Consider the following 19,926-nt stretch of genomic DNA (forward strand, 5'->3'; position numbering starts at 1 on the left):
TCCCGTTCCCGTCTTGCCTTATGGGATTTTTCGACCACCTCCAGAAAGGAGGCGCTTTTTCTTTACAACCGAAGAAGCCTCAGATCCGAAAGGTTGTTCAGACGCGAACCGCCCCTGCCTCGCGATCCACCTCCCAGACCCCAGGTCCCTCCTCCTCTCGAACCCCTCCTGCTCAGCTCAAAGCGCAACAATCAGCAAGCAGATCCGTCTCCAGGGACCGTGATCCTCCCTCTGCGAAAAGGCGATATGGCACACCAGCGCAGAGTCGGAAGCGCCAAACTCCGGAGTTACGACTTTCGAGCGATGACGACGCGAGCGACACGGACTCTTCGTTTGAGGTGCGCAAACGGGCTAGGACAGGCGACAGCGCAGAGCCAGACCCGGCTAGGCGCGTACGATCTTTAAAGGCTTTTTCCGAAGATAGCATTCGGTCCCTCCCCATGATACATGCTGCCGACATCACGTCGCGCCACAAGTCCGGCAACTTTAAGCCTGCGTTTGGGGCAGCCAAGCCGCTACCGGAGCTACTCCTGCAGTATCCCAGTACTTCCTCCCCGGAGAGATACGACCTTGTGGTCCCTCGAGACCACGACGATTTCAAGCCCATTGATGATATTGTTCAAGTCCTCGACATCGTGTCGCAGAATTATATCCCCGACGAAGAGGCAGACGAATTCAACAATGAATCGACTGGAATAAAACGCAGACTACGACGCGCCCTTGCCCATTCATCAGAAGCGGATTTTCGGAGTGTCGTGGCGGAGTACAATAGTGCGATTGTGCGGTTAAGACGTGATGGCAGTATCGCGAAGAAACTGGATTCAACGAGCCGCTTAAACTTACCCCACGTGGAAAGGATTCTGAATCAGATTTACTCGCGCACCGTGTCGCCTCGGGTCGAGTCTCTTCGCCAGTACGAGAACGGAACGGACAACGTGTACGGAGAACTTCTTCCGCGCTTCATCAGCACGATATTCAAGGAGACTGGGCTAAAGTCCGGTCAGGTTTTCGTTGACCTGGGCTCAGGTGTCGGTAACGTTGTCCTCCAGGCGGCGCTTGAGATTGGATGTGAGAGTTGGGGCTGTGAAATGATGAACAATGCAGCCCACCTGGCGGAGCTGCAGCAGGCCGAGTTTAGGTCGCGATGTCGGCTATGGGGCATCGCGCCCGGGAAGACGCACCTCGTTAAGGGCGATTTCCTAAAGGAGCAGAGCATTATCGACGTTCTGAAACGCGCTGATGTTATCTTGATCAACAATCAGGCGTTCACCCCCCAATTGAATAACGAGCTAATTAACCACTTCTTGGATATGAAGGAGGGGTGTCAAATCGTATCCCTTAAATCCTTCGTGCCCGCGGGACACAAGATCCAATCTCGCAATCTCAATTCGCCCATCAATCTACTGAAGGTCAAGCAGAGGAACTACTGGTCGAACAGTGTGAGCTGGACCGACGTCGGCGGTACCTACTTCATCGCGACCAAGGACAGCTCCCGTCTGAAGGCTTTCGTAGATAGCATGCAATGATCTGTTGCTACCTCCCCTGAACGCTTTTTGCTGTTTCACGACCGCCATGCTCGATTATTTTCGGTTTCTTGTATTCATACTTCTTTTCCCTTTTTTCTTTTATCCTCTTTTCGCATTTGTGATGCTTGGGCTTAGGACGTGATACCAGGGTTTCTGATTCAGGCATCTGCATCAGCGCGTGCTAGAATGGTCCGAGTACTTCTCATTATTAGTACATAAATCTGCCCACTTCTGCTATTGACCCTTTGAAGCTGTGATGAGAAACGATACGTGAGACGATGGTACATTGTGGATAGATGGCAACTTTTGAAGATTGTTTGGCTTCTGCGTATCTGACAGCATAGCATCACTGGCATACATCAACTCGACACTCGAAAGCACCCCCTGTTCGTCATACCATCCTTTACAACAAGTATGGCTGGTGCCAGCAACCCTTCGAGTCAGCGGATTACCGAACTTACTAGCCAGCAGCACCAGATCAAACTCAACAACACTGATGCTGGAATGTCGCAATGAAGTGATAGCGAAACTGCATCATGCCATAAGGCAGTGAAAGACTGCGATGCCGTGGCCTCGTTTGTTGTATATAGAGTTGTTTGGCTGAAAAGCCAGGAGAAAACCTCCAGAACCCTCCGACGTGGCGTGCTATCCGCCGACGCGGGGTAAAGAATAGATTAACAAAGCAAATCAAAATCAACCGATCTGCTATATTATCCTTTGAAATGCTGCAGCAAGGCGTCTTAGTCGGTTCAGCCAGGTTGGTCTCTTCCAAAATGACTATAGAAGCATGTAAATTTGAATTCCGGTCAATTTGGCACTAATACCTAGATGAGAGTTCCCCGACTTGCTACTCGAGGATTAGTTATGCGATCGGAGATTCGATCACGTTGTTGTTTGACCATGGCCTTGGTGCCATTCGAGTGCTTTCTATGTTTTACGATGTAAAGCGTGGGATGTATGGTATGGACACCAATGGCTGACAACCCAAGCTTGCTCAAAGCCAAGCAAGGCGAAAATACATGTTTTCATTTGCAGTCATCTATGCTATGTGGCATTGAGCCGGCGCTAATCACTACCGCAGATGCAGGCATCAGACAAGGGGTTAACTCTATGTATAAGCTATCGCAAGTTCAACAGCATCTGCTCCGGTGACTCGACGAGTTCCCGGACGCGATTAGCCATCCGGGCCATCGTGGCACCGTCCACCACGCGATGGTCGGCGCTCCAGCTGAAATTCACGAGCTCGCCTTTTGTAACCTGACCAGCGTCATCAAAGATGGGTACTGTTCTGGATTTGCCAATGCCGAGGATGGCCATCTCATTCGGTATGACTACCGGTGCGACGTATGTACCTCCAATGTTTCCGATATTAGAGGCAGTGATGGTGCCACCGCTGAGGTCGGCGGGTGTGAGCTTTCTTTCTTTCGCGAGTGCGTTCAAGCGTAGGATTTCCGCGGCAATTTCTAGGATGGAGCGATTGGCGACGTCTTTGATATTGGGGACTAACAAGCCTTGAGGGGTGTCCATGGCGACGCCGATGTTGTGTTTTGCCCGCATGATCAATTGTGGTTTGGCCGGATCGGTTGTATCGATCTTTGCGTTGAGAAGCGGGTAGTCGTTCAAAGCCAGGGACATGGCTTTGATGACGAAGGAGAGGAGGCTGATCTTTTGGGGGTCTTTGGGGTCGTTGGCTAGCTTCTTTCTAATGGCCATTACGTTATTAACGTTGAGTTCGTCAGCGTAGAGGAATTGCGGGATGCTGAGGGAGTTTGTCATGTTCTTAAACATTTGACTCTGGATTGGTGTTAATTTGACTGCGGTCTCTTCTTGCATTCCCGGAGCAGTGGGCTGTGTTGAAGGTGCTTGGTCTCGCTCGGCGATGAAGCGCTGCACATCTTCCTTGAGGACGCGCCCATCCTTGCCTGTCCCTTGTACATCTTCAATGTTCACATTGTGGATCTTCAGCATGCCACGGACCGCTGGGGTAGCCAATGTTGCATGAGGTGATCTCGGCTTATTATTTGTGATGCTGTTTACTGGTGCAGGTGTAGTAGTTTGTGTAGGCTGTGTTGACGGAGCTTCTGGAGGAGAAGACCTGGCCGGTGTTGGTTCTATCGGTTCTGTCTTTGGAACAGGCGGCGGGTTATCATCCGGATATTTCCCATTCTCAACTTCTATATCGCAGAGCGCCTATAGGAAAGAGGATGATTAGCAAGAACATCTCATGCTACGGTATACTGTAGTTGTTATTACCTTTCCTGTCGGTACTGTGTCGTCTGCTTGAAAATGGAGCTTCTTGACGACGCCTTCGTATCTCGAAGTGATCTATGGCCATTAGCTGAATTTCCAGAGCGTGTCTCTAAGAAGGCATGAACTAACATCATCAACGGCTTTATCCGACTGGTATTGACATAGTGGTTTCCACTCTTCAATGTATGCGCCCTCCTCGACATACCACTGGATTATTTGGACCTCCGTTATCCCTGTGGGAAATGTAATGTAAACAACCGACAATGAAGGGTATATATATGTATCATGACCAAAAGATTGTGGAAAGATGGTCATTTGGGCAAATTTATCTTACCTTCGCCAACATCTTTCAGTACCTGAGACTTCACACCCCACAGAGAGGCGGCGGCGTGGAATCCCCGACGAGGAAGAGGTCGTGCCTGGCACCGGATCACTGGTAGGGACCTTGGCCCGTGGCATAGCTGGAAAGCCCGGGACAAGCTCCCAGTTGAGCGCAAAATATTCATAGTTAACCCGGTGTCGGCTTCAACGGATAGAAGAGGGAGATCACACGGAGGAAGGGACTTAGATGTAGCATTCCGGCTGCAGGATGGATGATGGGAGGGGAGTATGTAAGTAATGCCCTGTTGGTTATCCAGGTACGCCGGCGTCCGATGATAACCGATGCCTGGCATCATAGCACGTGATGTTACTCCGCATTTCCACTTTCCGCCCGCAACTATCTAGTAATTAGTACTTCGGGGCCGCTGGTTCTTCCGCCATTGAACATGGCACGTGCGGACCATGCTATACCAAAGGGTATGACGAACTGGTTAAAAATCAAAATATATCAACAATATAGAATATGGAAAAATAGAGGATATTATAATTCAAGAAAATCGAAGAGAATAAGATAAAACGGCATCCAGTACTACCAATCCAAGTCTTCAAATAGGTTTTAGTGATACTATGCCTTCAACGCGAAAGTAATAGTAGTATAGTACTATTGATAATGGTCATTTCATTCCCGTTCTTTTCCGTCAAGGAGCATAGCTGTAATGTTTAACTACTCCGCCTAGCCTAGAAAAAATGAGCACGAACTCTGGGACTAAATGAGATGGATATCAATGGCAGCAATAACCCCATAACTAGTTAGTTAATTAATAGGCTAAGCTTACTAAGCAACAAGAGGACACCTTGCTTGGGCTGTTACTAAGTACTAACTACTTATTCGTGTCGCATGGTCTCGTTCAGTATCAGGCGGAATAAACACCACGTCGATTGGGGTTTATTAGCAGAAACGAAGAGAAGAAAAGTTCCTTATCAGGACACTATCTGAGGTTTATCCAGTCGCTTATCGCAGTTGCCGGACACAGCCTAATACTTAGCTTCTTCTACCCCGGCTCGGATATCGGCGGGTGGGGAAATCACCCGCTCTAAGGGCCGATGCCAACCGGCCTCCGCATTCCCAGCATCCCTCGAGTTAAGAATAACGCCCTTCTATCATGAGGAGAGGCCATCGCATTTCCTGAACACCCAGGGCTGGCCCTCCTTTCATAAGCTACTCCCAACATGCAGTCATTGCGGTCAACTCGCTTTTTGCGCTCTTCCCAGTCGCTGTCCAAGGTCCCACGGCGATGGAGCAATTCTATATCCCAGCGTCCTGGATCGGATCGGTAAGGTCACTCACAAAAGCCTAGCTCAGATGATAGGGAACATTTAGCAAGACTGACAATAGTAGTGTTCGATTTCCAGGCGCGATCAATAGCAAATTTACCACCGACATGACCTTCATCAATCCTACCGAAATGTCCAATATCCCTACGTACCGAGTCATGGACTCCGACGGAGTACTCGTCGATAAGTCGCGCAAGTCCATCGATGTGCCAAAGGAGGAAATTTTGACATGGTACAAGAACATGTTGACAGGTTAGAAACATCCCATATTATCATGCTACTTCGTGATCTGACGGCATCTAGTAAGTGTCATGGACGTCATCATGTTCGAAGCGCAACGGCAGGGTCGACTGAGCTTCTATATGGTATGCTCAGAACCATCACTACCTCAATAATATTGAAGTCTGACCTCGTTAGGTATCTGCCGGTGAAGAAGGAATCAGCGTTGGATCCGCCGCAGCCTTAACCCCCGACGACGTAGTATTCGCCCAGTACCGCGAAGCAGGCGTCTTCCAACAACGCGGCTTCACTCTGAAAGACTTTATGAGCCAACTGTTTGCGAATAGATTTGATAACAGTAAAGGCCGTAACATGCCCGTTCATTATGGCTGCAACTATCCCCGAACAGTTCGTCCCCTCCACACGACCTGCCCAACCGCATTCTAACCATATATCTAGCACACAATCTCCTCCCCCCTTGCAACCCAAATCCCTCAAGCCTCCGGTGCTGCATACGCTCTAAAGTTACAATCACTACAGAACCCCGATACCCCGGCGCGAATTGTAGCCTGCTATTTCGGCGAAGGAGCCGCCAGCGAAGGCGACTTCCACGCGGGCTTGAATATAGCCGCGACGCGGTCCTGTCCCGTGGTATTCATCTGCCGCAACAATGGATATGCAATTTCCACCCCTACACTAGAACAATACAGGGGTGATGGTATCGCCAGCCGTGGTGTTGGCTACGGCATTGACACCATTCGGGTGGACGGTAACGACATATTCGCGGTCTACGAGGCAATGCGTGAAGCTCGTCGTCTCGCCCTTCAAGATGGAGGTAAACCTGTCCTCATAGAAGCAATGAGCTACCGTGTATCGCATCACAGCACCAGTGATGATAGCTTTGCGTATCGGGCAAGGGTAGAAGTCGAGGACTGGAAACGTCGCGATAACCCGATTATCCGGTTGCGGAAGTGGTTGGAAAATGAGGGTCACTGGAGCGAGGATCTAGAACGTGAAACGCGTGATAAGATCCGGAAAGAGGTGCTCAGGGAGTTTGGAGAGGCAGAGCGGGAGAAGAAGCCCCCGTTGAGGGAAGCATTTGAGGGGGTCTACGACGAGTTGACGGAGGAGGCGGAGGCTCAAATGAAGGAGTTGAAGAGGATACTGGAGACATATCCTGAGGAATATGATTTGCATCAGTTCCAAGATGGAGTGAATGGATTATGATAGACCTGTGGTCCTGGTCGACGCTTCTTGTCAGCCCAAGTCATGAGGAACCTACGTGGCAGTGCTTTCTTTTATGTTTATAGCCGTAAAGCCCGATCAGCATATAGAGGAAGATTCATTAGGCTTCTCCATGATACAATTTGTGATATGAATGCCTACTCACCAAGAGATCACACATGGCGCAAGGCGGCCTTTGCGCGAAGTAAGAAGTGATTAGGATGGTCACACAAGTTTCCAGGCTGCATCTGATGCACTACCACGCTGCCATCTTTCCGGGTGCACGATCGAATAGAGGAACCCTTTCTCCCGGTGCGTCTGATCGACACCTTCCTCGGACATTTCAGGAGGCCGTCTCTACTAGGTCCGAAGGAGAACAAGGCCTTGGCCCGCCGTCAGACACAGTAGACACACCAGAGTGCACTTTTCTGCATGGAATACATGTCGTCAAGATACATTTTCAGCTGAAAACCTGTCCAGGCAACCAACTAAAGCTCAGTTTCTATCTGACGTTACTTATTACCAACCAGATGCGAAAACAAAGGTACTTCAGCAGTAACCCTCATCTAATCGCCTACATGTCTACATATGTACAGAGATTTTCCGAGCCCCTTCCAAGCTCGAAACCAGCGGAATGACCAGCCCTCACGAACAGAATCTGCTGCGTTGCCCTTCCAAAGTCCCATGACATTCTACCATGAACGTGGCTGGCTTTTCCACCCCGGGGTATCTCATTCATCAGAGTCGATAGGATGGATTTCAAGGCACCACTGACGTTTTATGAGGGTTGAGTCAGCGGATGATGTGATCAAACCAGAGCATTTTCAGGAAAAAAGTGCTGTAAGCCGTCTGCTCCTGGCAGACATGCATGAGAAGGAAGATGGTATTGTAAAGGTCAAAAATCGAGGTGAGAGGCTGAATCCACGTCGCTAACCCATGGATGGATACATGGTTCATCTATAAGGTAGGGGAGCGAAGGCGTGGTCGACGTGACGAGATCGATGTGGCATGCGACAAGTGTAGCTGTCTAGAGATAACGTCGGTTCCGGTAGGTGGGACTGGCTGAGGAAACTCTGGTAAAGTAAGTAGCGGTTGCGAAGGGGCGTATTGTGATCTTGATTTTCCCCTTGGTTCTTCGATAGTTGTGAGACCAAATTGATATGAGTACCGGAAGGATGTACTCGACCTGGGAAAGCTGTTGATGCCACCGCCACGCAGGCAGCAGCGGCGGGGAAAGGGAAAGCCAAGGGGTTGCAACAGACTAGGGACGACGGTCAGTCCCAGTGAATTAATGGAGTCATTATGACTAACTACAGAGACAAAAGGGCAAAAAGCTCATGATTGGATGGAGAGACTGGGAGAGTGTAAGCAGACAGATACACTCAATGAGACCAGACCTCTGATCATCCTCCACCCCTAAGTTTCACTCTCTAGAATTGTCCCTCCTGTTAATTTAATCGTCTAGCTTTCGTACTGTCGGGATCAATAGAACGCGGCAGGCTTGGTAGCTGGACATGCTACCCTAGCTCGAGCTGCGAGACACAATACAGACTTGTTGCCGGAAAGCACACATTACGGATTACCTGGTTACAAGAGTGTGACTAGCTTACGAACTCACTTCTGCATGGGGAAATTGCTGGTCGGCTATACTTCCTCTTGAACCAAGAAGGCGAGTAGAGAGAGAGAAAAGTAAAGGAAAGACCCGTGCCCGTGGCGTGCATATACGGACAAGATTGGACGCAGTCCAAGTTCACAAACGGGAGAGGAGAAATGGCAGCTGCCATGGATCGACAGCATGATTGACAACATGGTTGCTGATCTATCATAGTTTGCGCTCTTACCTCCTCCGGGGTATCTATACCCATTTTTACACCGTTCAATACTTCTGAGACCTATACGAGGAGCGTGGAAACTATCTCCTCATGCTCATGTCCGCTCATCCTTTTCCTCATTCGGTCTCGTTTATCTGGGGGCCTGGAGCTTGTTTCAGACAGTGCTGGATGATGAAGAACCATTCGATGTATCACACGGAAACACAGGTCAGCCCACAGGGATTACCACAAACGCCTGTCGAGCCTTGTCGAGACGGGAAGCTGCTTGTCCATGATACTACAGTCCGGTGAAACCCGCGATACCTTTAATCCGCGTGGCGTCTGCCTCCCATACACACGCCATAATATAAGAGGGCGATCCGGTCAGTATTTTGAGAGCAGTATTCCAGCCAGCCCGTATTCTTGTTGGAAACTTTCTTCGGAGAGCGTCTTGCAGACCACGATGGGACGGGAACAAGGGCATCCCTGTTGGTGAAGTGTAGTATCTGCAACTCCAACCTTCACAATCACCGCCCCCTGAATCAATAGTTGTAACCTAGAGAGTAAGAGTATTATAGGATGATTGAGCCACTATGGAGGTATCAGCAGACGGGAACATCAGCCACCTCGCTTCATCTCAACGCATCCTTCCTAGCAGACAAGGCAATCATTGGTTCAGTGCCAGGAGTTTATTCCCCTGCCATTTTTACCTGCAGTCAGTTTTGAAATGTGATGGTGATACCATTCGCTCAGTTCAAAATCGCCCCGTCGCCAGCGTCCTAATTGACAATGGACTTTGGCATTTCCGAAACCGGATTACCACTTCATGAACACTTTAAACGTGCTCACTCAGAGTCCCCTCTAACCCTTTGCATGAGGTGAAGCGTTCTATCGAAGTATGAGGGGTTTCAGTCTGCAGAGAAGCAAACTGATACAACTTGTCAGATATGCTAAGCTGACGGGAGGGCTTTACTAGTTTAACAGCAGTAATATGTCCCGACGAATGGATTAGTGGCTTCCATACTGAGTGTTTGGCGGTCGTGACCGGATTGGTCACAATAAAAAAATAAAATAATAGAATCGAAGTTAGTCACTTAGGGTAGTCAGATGTCCTGGTACCGTTGCTTTGTATCCTGTGTTCCATGGAAATGAGAAGGTAACTAGAATCCACAAGCATAACAATAGATCGACAATAAGGTCTATACTTGAAGCATCATAAGTTCCCGTACAGATAGTTGGCCGAACTCGCATATTAGTAAATCTACGGATAGCCGGAGTTACGTAGGTAAATATAAAAAACAACATCAATCAAAGAAATAAATACTATGAAAAAGAGGAGAACCGATTGTAGAACGACGATAGCAACCGTTAAAATGAGTCACGCCGTTCACTGCCGCCAGAATGACTTCCTCAGAGGCGGCAACTGCTCTCCCAGAGGCACCTTTTCTTTCTTAGAGCCGCCAGTCTTTGCGCCCCGTTTTCCTGCTCCCTTGGCTGGCGTTCCCTTTGTTGTTTCCACTGCTTTTGCTGCACCGCCTGCAGACCCAGTTCGTGAGGCCTGCCTCGTCCTCGGTATCCTCCTCTCCACCAACACGTCCGCCTTGAAAATTCGGTGATGAGGGATTTTGTGACGGGGGCCGAAAGATCTCATATCGGTATAGGACAGGCTCGGGCGAGTAACGACCAGAACCCGCCCCCCCGCGAGAGGTGCGAATCTCGGCGTGCGGTGATAACTGGTGAAGTGGTGCGAATGGGGTGTCATAGTTTCTGAATCATAGTGGAAAGCGGCGGGCAGATCGGGAAGCCGGTCGACGTTGCTGTTGCCGTACATTCCACCCTCAGTGTAGGTGATATAATCCGCGGCGGACTCGAGAAGCGCGTGAAGGGCGCTGTTACGCTGAGTGATCTTTGCCTCATCCTGCAGCGGGCTGAGAAGAAGTTGGAAAACCCGGCGCTCAAGCAACTCCTCGGTAAGGTCTTTGAGGATTATCGGGCGCCGGGCGTTCGTGTCCTTCGACAGCTTTGTGTTAGGTATGTCGCTCATGCTGCGGGAGCTAGCTTCGGTGACAGTGATTGATTTCCACCAAGCTGCGTTGAAGGCGTCTGTTTCCCGGAATCTATCGTAAAAATATTGAAGCCTTTGGTGGAACTGAGAATCGCCCTTGGCATCTGTGGGACTGATCTTTCCATCCACAAACCAGAAAGGGGAGTCGATGAATTTGGTAAAGATGTACTGGTAGAGCATGGTAGCAGCTAAAACAGGGCCCATATGCTCTTGAGTGGCAGGGGGGAGGAGAGCATGAATGGTTTTCCAATCCTCCTGTACACAGTAGCCATCAAGGCTTTCAATGATGGCCTGCTTGTCAGTCCGTGGAAGATCTGACAATGAGTCACATCGTGTCCAAGAGTAAGCCCAACCGTGAATAGCAGATTCTAGGAACTCAAAGTTCTCATGGACAAGATCGGGAATGCATCGACGGAGGGATGGATCGAGCTTCATGGCGTTGCAATGCCTCAAGACATCATGGTATTCTTCGCGCGTAATGAAAAAAGAATCGCAACCGTAGACTCGCTCCGACCTTGGTGTCTCGGACTCATCCTGAGAGGACAACTGGTCTGTTTTAGGCTCGTCAGGCTCCTCAGACCGTCTGGCAGTGACCATGTTTGTCGGATAGAAGGCGGAAGGGACGAATACTATTGAGACAATGGGACACGTTGAATGGGGCAATGCAGCGCTGGCTTGACTTAACAGATATAATAGAGGCAAGAGGGATGAGAGTTGAGAAGAAGAAGTAGGAAGACTGATCGAAGTGTGCATACATGATCTGTTGGGAATCCAAGTCATTCGTATTCAGTGGATCCTTGCTCATTATACGTTTCCTCTAACTCTGCTCTTCATAAACCTAGTTTTTGTCTGTTTTCTTTATTCTTTCTCTTCGTTTTTGGTTGTGGTTTTCTGTGTTTTTTTAATTCTATTTCTATTTTAAGTCAATTCTTTTTTCCTTCCAAATGTCTCTTTCTCCCTCCCTTTATGCTTTACTCTTGGTATAACTCCCGTACAACGCTTTCTATTCCCTCAGCCACCTATCTTATTTACCTTCGGCACTCCGTATCTTCCCATTTTATCCTTCATCCTCTTATTTATTTTAGTGAAGTTTCTTTCCCCCCCAATTTTTTTTTTTTTTTTTTTTTTCATTCTCGCCTAGTCTATTTCCCCTCACCCCAATATCGTCTTCAAACCTAGTTTCCTTTTAGGTTTCGCCGGGAGGAATCAGGTAGCACATGATGAATGGGGCATAGTTGGGCGTGATTTTTCCTTTTTTTATATGTTCATATACTCTTATATATATATATATATATTTGTATATTCATTTTTATTTTTCCTTTATTTTTTCTTTTTTTTCTTTTGTCTTGTATTTAGTTTACATCAAATTTTATTCAATTTTATTCTAAGAAGTTGACAGAGAATGTGCGTATGTGAGTTAGGCACACTAACTTTCTCATTTCCGAGAAGAGAGACAGAGAAATTAAAATTCGGGGGAAAGGGATGAAGAGAGACACGGCGAGTTAGGTGAATCTATTCGATACTTATTTATCCGTGTAAGAGAGCAGATATAAAAGGCACGGATTTGGCCTCCCCGCTGCTTACATGACTCCATGAAATTGCATACTTTGCTAACCTGATTCATCTCCACCTTGGTTTTGTCCATGTACCCTCTCACTTTGATACTTACCATATTCCCATCGTTTACTGCGTTTTTATCTTTCTTTCTTTCTTTCTTTTTCCCCCTTTTTTTTAATTAATTATTTTTTCCGCTACATGATGAACAACGAGGAGCGCCTGGTTGTTGGCGTGGACATAGGGACCACAAAAACGGGCAAGTGACTGCCGTTCCCTTTGACCATTACTTCCCCTTTGTTTCCTTTCTTTCAGTCAAGTCACGGCGCTAATTTGGCCGTGCTTTAGTGGTGACCTATTACTACCCCACCAAGGAAAAAGTCCTTGAGTGGCGCCCCGGGGGCAACGAGTCCGCCATCATCCCAACGCTGTTGGCTTATCGCCCCGGAGGTGAACGTACTTGGGGCCATGGTGTAGATCAGAGCGACACACACCTAATTATGATGAAGCTGAGAATTGTCGGGTCCCCCAATATAGACTCGGTAGACCAGAGAGTTATCTCTGACAAGGGCAACTTGCCCGGAGACAACAGGAACGAAGTACCGACGCAAAGGTCCATAGCCGACTTCCTCAGATGCCTCCGCATCGCATTTCGTGATGATCGCATAGTCTCGGAATCCATCGAAGTCAGGCGACTACCCCAAATTGACTGGCATTTTGCGATGCCCAACACATGGAAGGAGGAGGGAGAAATTGTGATGCGTGCTGCCATCGAGGAGGCTGGCTTCCAGCACGGGAATGACAACGCTCGCATATTCTACATGTCAGAGGCGAAAGCCGCGGCAATCGGAGCGGCGGATCAACTCCGCGAAGGGGACATGCAGGTAAGCAGTAGTAGCATATATCAATAAACGGACATCAACTTACTTGCTGATCTTGTTTGGCACAGGTGGGAGACTCCGTGCTTGTCTGCGATCTAGGGGGGATTACTAGCGTAAGCCAATTCTTTCTGTTCCCAACCGGATTGAAGATTGGGAATCCATTGCTCTGACGTACAAGACAAGGACTTCACCAAATTCGAAGTGCTCGCGATGGATGCTGACGAGCCGCGGAATGTGAATTTCCACCCAGTCAAAGAGGAGAGCACAGCTGAGAATGCCAGTCATATGGTTGAGACGAACTTGATGGCACACATCTGTGCTCAATTGGAGTTGCGCCAGGGACCGGCTATCAACCGCAAGATTCGACACGGCGCCGTTTTGGCCAAGCATCAATTCACCGGCGATAATGATCTGCCGATTTTTATCCCGGGTCTTACGAGAACCAGGAACCCAAACGCGCGGAATGATTGTTACAATCCGGTGACCGGTTTCTTCAAGTTCACTAAAGATTCGCTCTTGGACGCCTTCAAGCTTGTCGTGGGGTCCATCATTGAGAGGCTCACGAACCACATCAATGATGGAGTCAACAGGATTGTGATTGTGGGTGGGTTCAGCAAGTCTCCTTATCTGAGAAAACGAGTCAAGGAGGTTTTGGAGGAATTCAATGAAGACAAACGGCCAAAAGTTCACTATCTACCTGGTAATGAAGCGTATGTGTCATCCCCCATTTTGCAACGTAGCCATCGATCCTAACATTCACTCACAGCATAATCGCCGTGTCGTATGGATTAACTTTGAAGGGAATAACAATTTCAAACCCCGTGCAGTACCACGGCCCCTGGGGATACAAAATCAGCTGCCCGGTCATCGAGGTGTTGGCAGCGACGGGGCTCACCTTTTCAAGGCGTTATGATTTCCCTATTTTCAATCCAGTACGCTCCATTCTAACCCTACCCCGATGACTGCTTTTTCATAACCCTTTCTTTCTGCAGAACGAGCAGAACCTCCAGGAAGGGAAGACGCCGTTCAGACTGAGTGTGGAACGAGGGCAACGTGTAGGAGATGTTTATGTCCATCGCTTTAAAGAAACGTCAGACGGTCGGCCTAACCTATTCGCACATTTATTGACCACAGACGTATAAACTAACATCGTTCAGACGCTGAATTTGTGGCCCAAATTGACCTCACGATCCCCGACGATGCCCCCCGCGCCGAATACCACGAAAGAGGAGTCGTAGTCTACTTCTACAACCTCTACTTGTTATGGCATTTTATCGAAGGAGTTGGCCTCAAAATGAAATTGCAGGTGGCGGTTCGAAGCAATGATAGGGAGGAGACAGTGGGGGTGGTGGTGGGCTCCAGCAGCCATACCGTGGCTGAAATGGTTCCATGGCGAAGAAAGGACTGACGATTCATTCTGGCGTCTTTCCTATTTCCTTCCTTGGCTACCTCACGGTGTGGGGTGCAAACTTTTCCGTTTCTTTCTCTCGCCCCTTCTAATTCTCTGTTGAGCTTTTCTTTATCCCTATGCTCTATCCTCCCGGCCCCTCTCCTCATCTATTTGATTTTGTTTCATCTTACCTCATTCATTTAATGTCTAATGTTTAATCATGTTTTCATTCATTGCTGAACATGCTTTTATAACTCATTGCACTGCCTATGTGGGGTTGGTGCAATTCTTTTCGGGTATCTTCATTATGACTTTTGGTGGCCAAAATTGACGTGATCATCTATGTATCTAGAGTGGATAGCATTTCCTCTTACTCGAAGCTAGAGTATATATGGCAGCAATATAAATTAGATTGAAAGGTATCTCTCATCAGCTGATTATATGGATGTGATCTCTCAATTCTAGACTAGTAATCAGCGCATCGATAGGTTATAGACCCAGAAGCAAATGGCCCCTTACTAAAATACATTTAGATAAGACAGAACCTACAAGATCCACATACGAGCCTATACATAGTCAACCTCCACAGCCTCTAGTTCAAAGAGGCTACGTCGAAACGAATTTGCTCTGTCAGCTGGTCGATAGACATGATCTGACATTATTTTTGTCTGGCAGCCAGCAAGACAGCCTTCGATAAGTAGGTTTTGATGCTATTTTGGATTCTCTACAATTTTGCCATATCAAAGGCAAAAATTCTCTATGCTCTGAACATTGTTACTTGAAAAGATAAGACTTATAATCGTAGGTGATATTGGTACGTTTGTGTATGTTGTCAGCTATACCATTTTACTTTAGGCGATACGATAATGCTGGGGACTCAGTCTGACTCCTTGAGAGAAGCAGTCTTTTACCATCCTTTATGAAGTACCAAGTGTACTCTGTTCGTGATATAGTGCTGTTGCTACCTGTTGGGATTGCTAATTGGTGGAGAGTACATCGATGATAATCATCGGAACGGGGGTCGGGGATTTTCATTCGACCCGCCGCCCTGAAAGTAGTTGTGTAGTATACCAGGTATGGGGACCGTACTTTTTAGATGTTTGAAGATGTTTTGACATTCGATGTGTCAATATAACCAAGTACATGGGTATCACGCAACAGGATAGGGAGTTGATTGAAATTCAGCTCGAAACAGGATTGTGAGGATGTCGCTCGAAACAAAGGAAATATAATACAAAATTTTCCCACCACCCACCCTGAGAGCCAGTATATGGCTTGCTCAACTGAGGTAGTAACAGTGAGAACAAGCAGAGAAAAAAAAATTGAAAAGTACAAAAGTTCCCACCACCCGCCCTGAAAGAGCCGATATAGGGCTCTCTCAACCGAGGTAGTAATGAAGAGAGAAAATATAGAAACGAAGAAATGATATGAAAGTTTCCCACCACCCAACCCTGGGAGAGCCAGTATATGGCTCGCCCAACTGCAGTAGTGACAGAAAGGAGAATAGAGGAAGATACAAATAAAGGGAAAATAATTGGAGTCTAAGAGGCATAGAAAGAGAGAGTAACACCGTCGAAAGGAGATGAGGAAAGAGAGGTACAGCAGGAAAGGCAGTAGAGTGGGGAGAAGTTGGGCGGAAAGGATTTAGTAATCCACGTAATTAACTTCTCTCAACTTGCCAGCCCATCTGATTTCTTTCAGAGTCTTTTCAAGTCTTATAACTTCTCTCCTCACTCCTATCCAGCCAGTCTGGCGAGGGAATATCCAACCCGCACGTTCAATTATCTCTATATCAACTAGTTGATTGAGACGATTTATTAGCGTTTTGCATGTCTCGTAGTTTGAGACATAGTCAGCTTCCAGCTGGAGAACGATGTTGTGTCGGTGTTCGGAAGTTGGGCTCGTGGAGGCAGTAAAGATAATCTCTGCATCTGTGAGAAGGATCTCGTGATCCCAAATGAGATAGCTGATATAGGTGTCAAGATGACGCAAGAGGGAGGTATAGATTGGAAGAGTGTTGACTTTGTGGTTCTGGGTGTAGGTCGATAGAGTGTCGAGGGCAGAAGCAAGAAGTGGAAGAAGAGTAGAGCTGTCGGACGTGCTGGTAGTTCTGGTAAAGGAGAGTGTGTGGAGGATGGTATTGAGGGCTGGATCTTGGTCTTCGACCAGAATTTGAGAAGTAGATTCCGTGATGTGAGAGATAGACAATTCTTCATTTTCATCCTCTTCAGTGTTGGCGAAAAGTCGTGTTAGGGCTGAGGATAAATCGTGCTGGGCTCTGGTTTTGCCCTTATCCTCGCCCTTGCGAGGGTGGATGATGCGATTCAAGGACTTGAAGGAGTGGCGGAAATTGTTGTATAAAAGGATAGGAGCCATCTTGTAGAATTTCAAGATGGATACTGATGTTTAGTTGAGTAGGTGGAGGGAGAGTAGAGTTTCCTGTACAAAGGAGCTCTTTAGGTAACTCAGCGTCTGAGATGTTTCAGGCGAGAATATAGTAGGTTGTATGGTCTCCAGTGGATTATCTGATGAAATGGGTGGCTGTGTGGTTGTAGTATGAAGCAATAAACTTGCTAGTATGGTAGATAAATAGGTCGAAACGTTCAGATAATGAATGTCGAATTCAATGTTCAAACTTGTAGAAGGTATACTCGGCAATCAGAACAATAGAAATTGAAAATAGATGATATAGTTCTTCAACTCAAGGATTTTCCTGTCCATGGATCATTATGATCCAAAGGCTTAATATAGACTTTGACGACATACTGACTCGGCAACTAATTGGCCATTTCGGTTCCTGCCAGGGACTATAAGCGTAGTGATATCATCACCAGCAGCAATAGGAGTCATTTGGTTAGATAGACCACATGAAGAATAGCAACAGTGGCTGTACGAAGCCGGAAGATTTCTCCGGAGCTCGCTCACTTCGTATTTATGTTGATAGAAGCTACCAGAATGAAGATTGCATCTTTTCCAGTGCTCTGCTTTGGGGGGTTCCTAAGGGCATCGAGGTCATGGTCATTAGGACTTGCGACTAGCTAGACATTTCAAGCTGGCTCCTATGGTGCCTTTTCCGAATGAAAGCTATATCAGCTTTGCCCATGGCCGTCGAAGAAGATAGGAAGCTGTAAGCATAAAATGATACATTCTCGTTTGCTCTCGTCCCTATATCAGCCCACCGTATCAGGTTTTATATGGATGTTTCTGATTCTTAGTGGCTGAGATTACTGCGACACGCGTGTGTATTTCCTAGATACTCTTGGGATTTACGCCCGTTCAAAATTTGTCATGAACCAGATAGGTGATGTCAATGACAGGTATAGCAGACACTGGAGTCAACCAGTAACAGTATGTCCAGTCCAAATCTATCATGGCAAACACAACACTCAGAAAGATTTGTCAATTGTAGGAACTCGACTTTGAATGTGCACAATGCAGAATGCTAGTCTGTTGGCATTGCGTTGATAATGCAGCCTTCGGTGTCGAGCATACAAATACTCTCATAGGGCTAAGATTCATATCAAATTATTGACTTCCTTGTGCTAAGAATTGTTAATGGGGTAAAAGTTCGAAGATGAAGCAATAGTCTGAGTAATACCCATTCTATTTCATGGTCTTCCAGCTCGTAAATTCCATTACTCCGTTACTGACCATGCAGGCCCTTGGCCATCTCAAGAAGCGGAACGCCTTTTATTTTCATTAACTCGCCAAAGGAATCATACAGGATGATGTGAAGTCATGCTTATGGGAATAAGCCGGTCGCTGGGACAAGTCGTAGCATTCCCCTCCATGGCAGCGAGGTAAAATGTCTTCTGTGGCTATTTATTCCATCTCAGCGAGGCTACTGGTAGCGAAGTTTGTCCAACCATTTTCAAGTATGGCGTGTTAATCCACATATCGATATTATGTGATGACGCGAAAAGAATTTTCACGGAAGACTCAGCTGAAATTGCCGTGCGACGAGATATATGGAACACTTCTTGCCAAAGGAAAACATCTTCGGAGCCACTGTTGTGGGCGTGAGCGAAGACTCCATAGCACAAGCAGGTCTTGCCTGGCGCTATCCATTCAGAGAAGACGTATTGGAACGTCCGCCATGAACGTTCGCTATCATTCTACTCTGCAATGATCTTCTGGGAACATGGAAGAAACAATCACTTAAGCTTATTGCGCTGCAACGCACGCACAGTGACAACAGCCCGGGTCTGATTGCAGGCTTTTGTTGTTCAGTCTTGTACCATCTCTGACGGCATGCCAGATGATTCACTGTTGTAGTCCAGATTGAGTTGAGATGTATCGTCCCGAGTGGATGGGAGGCTCACGAGAATTCAGCGGCCCACGCACGCATTTCAAGGCCGGAGGTACTTGGAAAGGAACTGAGAAAGCCCCTGCTCAAGCCCTGAAGTTAAGGCACGCCTCGAAAATTCTTTAGGCACACCTTTAATGATCTCAGGGACCTTTTATACTACCACGAGTGCATAGCTTGCTCCTGGAACCCCCTTCGTCAGACAGGAAATAAGATGTTATTAAGGTGGCATCTAACAAGGCATATGCGACGTTTGGATGCCGCGTAATTTGGGCAGGTTGGATACGAACTTGCTTCTTACATTTAAGTACATTATTATAGTTATATCACCCTTCTACAATGACGTGATATGTTCTGGATGAGTACACAGATATAACATGATAACAGGATGGTATATATCATCCACGTTGTTTGTTGGGTTGTGATGATATTATGTACCTGTCCCGAATTTGGTATATATAATAATGTTTGTCTGATTCAACTTTCTTCATCAGTATCACCTAAGATGACGCATTCTGTACGTGTAAGTGCCTAGGCATCATTAAACATATCATATAAGAGTGGGTTTCAAACTTGATGATAAGCCTTGCATAATACTCCAGATTCATGTCATCGTCATTTTTACGCATACCAAGGCTGCAGAACATGAGCCTTCAACTCAGCCCCTGTACCGTGGATCAGACATCGTGCACTAGGTAACATACTTTACATGGAAAGTGGCATGATAATGTAGCATCTGACTAGGTAAATGTGGAGGGTGACAATCGACAAAGGAATGCTTCAATTGTAAGATGGGAGTGTAACGTAAAGTCGGAAATTTTCATACTATAGAACATTCTGCTCAAGACTGTGAACAGTCAATGAAGTTTCCTTATGGCTGAAAGGCCACAATGATAGACTAACAGGCTGTTTCGTGAAGCGATTGAGATGCTATGATAATATCACACGTCACAATTTCACGGATAGTGTATCTCCCGCTTGAATTTCACTGTAGTACTGCTCATTATATGTAGCTGCCTGAAATTTAGTGAGTATGGGGGTGGG

The 19,926-nt window shown here is 47.2% G+C and overlaps 6 protein-coding genes across 6 annotated transcripts; 3 read left to right on the top strand and 3 right to left on the bottom strand.

Moving 5' to 3' along the window:
* Positions 1-20: 20 nt before the first annotated feature.
* On the top strand, positions 21-1,526 carry dot1 (histone methyltransferase DOT1; the record flags this gene model as incomplete). The annotated part of the gene is made up of 1 exon (XM_035506302.1): positions 21-1,526. The coding sequence occupies one exon, from the start codon at positions 21-23 to the stop codon at positions 1,524-1,526; it is 1,506 nt and encodes a 501-aa protein (XP_035362195.1).
* A 1,119-nt stretch (positions 1,527-2,645) lies between these two features.
* Positions 2,646-4,282, bottom strand: AtWU_11201 (putative biotin-dependent 2-oxo acid dehydrogenases acyltransferase; the record flags this gene model as incomplete). The annotated part of the gene is made up of 4 exons (XM_035506303.1): positions 2,646-3,716; positions 3,780-3,851; positions 3,906-4,009; positions 4,111-4,282. 4 exons carry the CDS (start codon positions 4,280-4,282, stop codon positions 2,646-2,648), a joined length of 1,419 nt encoding a protein of 472 aa, XP_035362196.1.
* A 1,045-nt stretch (positions 4,283-5,327) lies between these two features.
* AtWU_11202 (thiamine pyrophosphate-dependent dehydrogenase E1 component subunit alpha) lies at positions 5,328-6,878 on the top strand (the record flags this gene model as incomplete). The annotated part of the gene is made up of 5 exons (XM_035506304.1): positions 5,328-5,431; positions 5,497-5,684; positions 5,736-5,797; positions 5,850-6,059; positions 6,111-6,878. 5 exons carry the CDS (start codon positions 5,328-5,330, stop codon positions 6,876-6,878), a joined length of 1,332 nt encoding a protein of 443 aa, XP_035362197.1.
* Positions 6,879-10,073: 3,195 nt separating this feature from the next.
* AtWU_11203 (carbonic anhydrase family protein) lies at positions 10,074-11,348 on the bottom strand (the record flags this gene model as incomplete). The annotated part of the gene is made up of 1 exon (XM_035506305.1): positions 10,074-11,348. The coding sequence occupies one exon, from the start codon at positions 11,346-11,348 to the stop codon at positions 10,074-10,076; it is 1,275 nt and encodes a 424-aa protein (XP_035362198.1).
* A 1,161-nt stretch (positions 11,349-12,509) lies between these two features.
* On the top strand, positions 12,510-14,594 carry AtWU_11204 (transcription factor domain family protein; the record flags this gene model as incomplete). Its single annotated transcript, XM_035506306.1, has 7 exons — positions 12,510-12,564; positions 12,654-13,189; positions 13,255-13,299; positions 13,370-13,896; positions 13,953-14,118; positions 14,179-14,284; positions 14,344-14,594. 7 exons carry the CDS (start codon positions 12,510-12,512, stop codon positions 14,592-14,594), a joined length of 1,686 nt encoding a protein of 561 aa, XP_035362199.1.
* A 1,626-nt stretch (positions 14,595-16,220) lies between these two features.
* On the bottom strand, positions 16,221-16,952 carry AtWU_11205 (tetratricopeptide repeat family protein; the record flags this gene model as incomplete). Its single annotated transcript, XM_035506307.1, has 1 exon — positions 16,221-16,952. The coding sequence occupies one exon, from the start codon at positions 16,950-16,952 to the stop codon at positions 16,221-16,223; it is 732 nt and encodes a 243-aa protein (XP_035362200.1).
* Positions 16,953-19,926: the final 2,974 nt, after the last annotated feature.

Source organism: Aspergillus tubingensis (assembly GCF_013340325.1).
Source record: "Aspergillus tubingensis WU-2223L DNA, scaffold_15, whole genome shotgun sequence".
Lineage (NCBI taxonomy): Eukaryota > Fungi > Ascomycota > Eurotiomycetes > Eurotiales > Aspergillaceae > Aspergillus > Aspergillus tubingensis.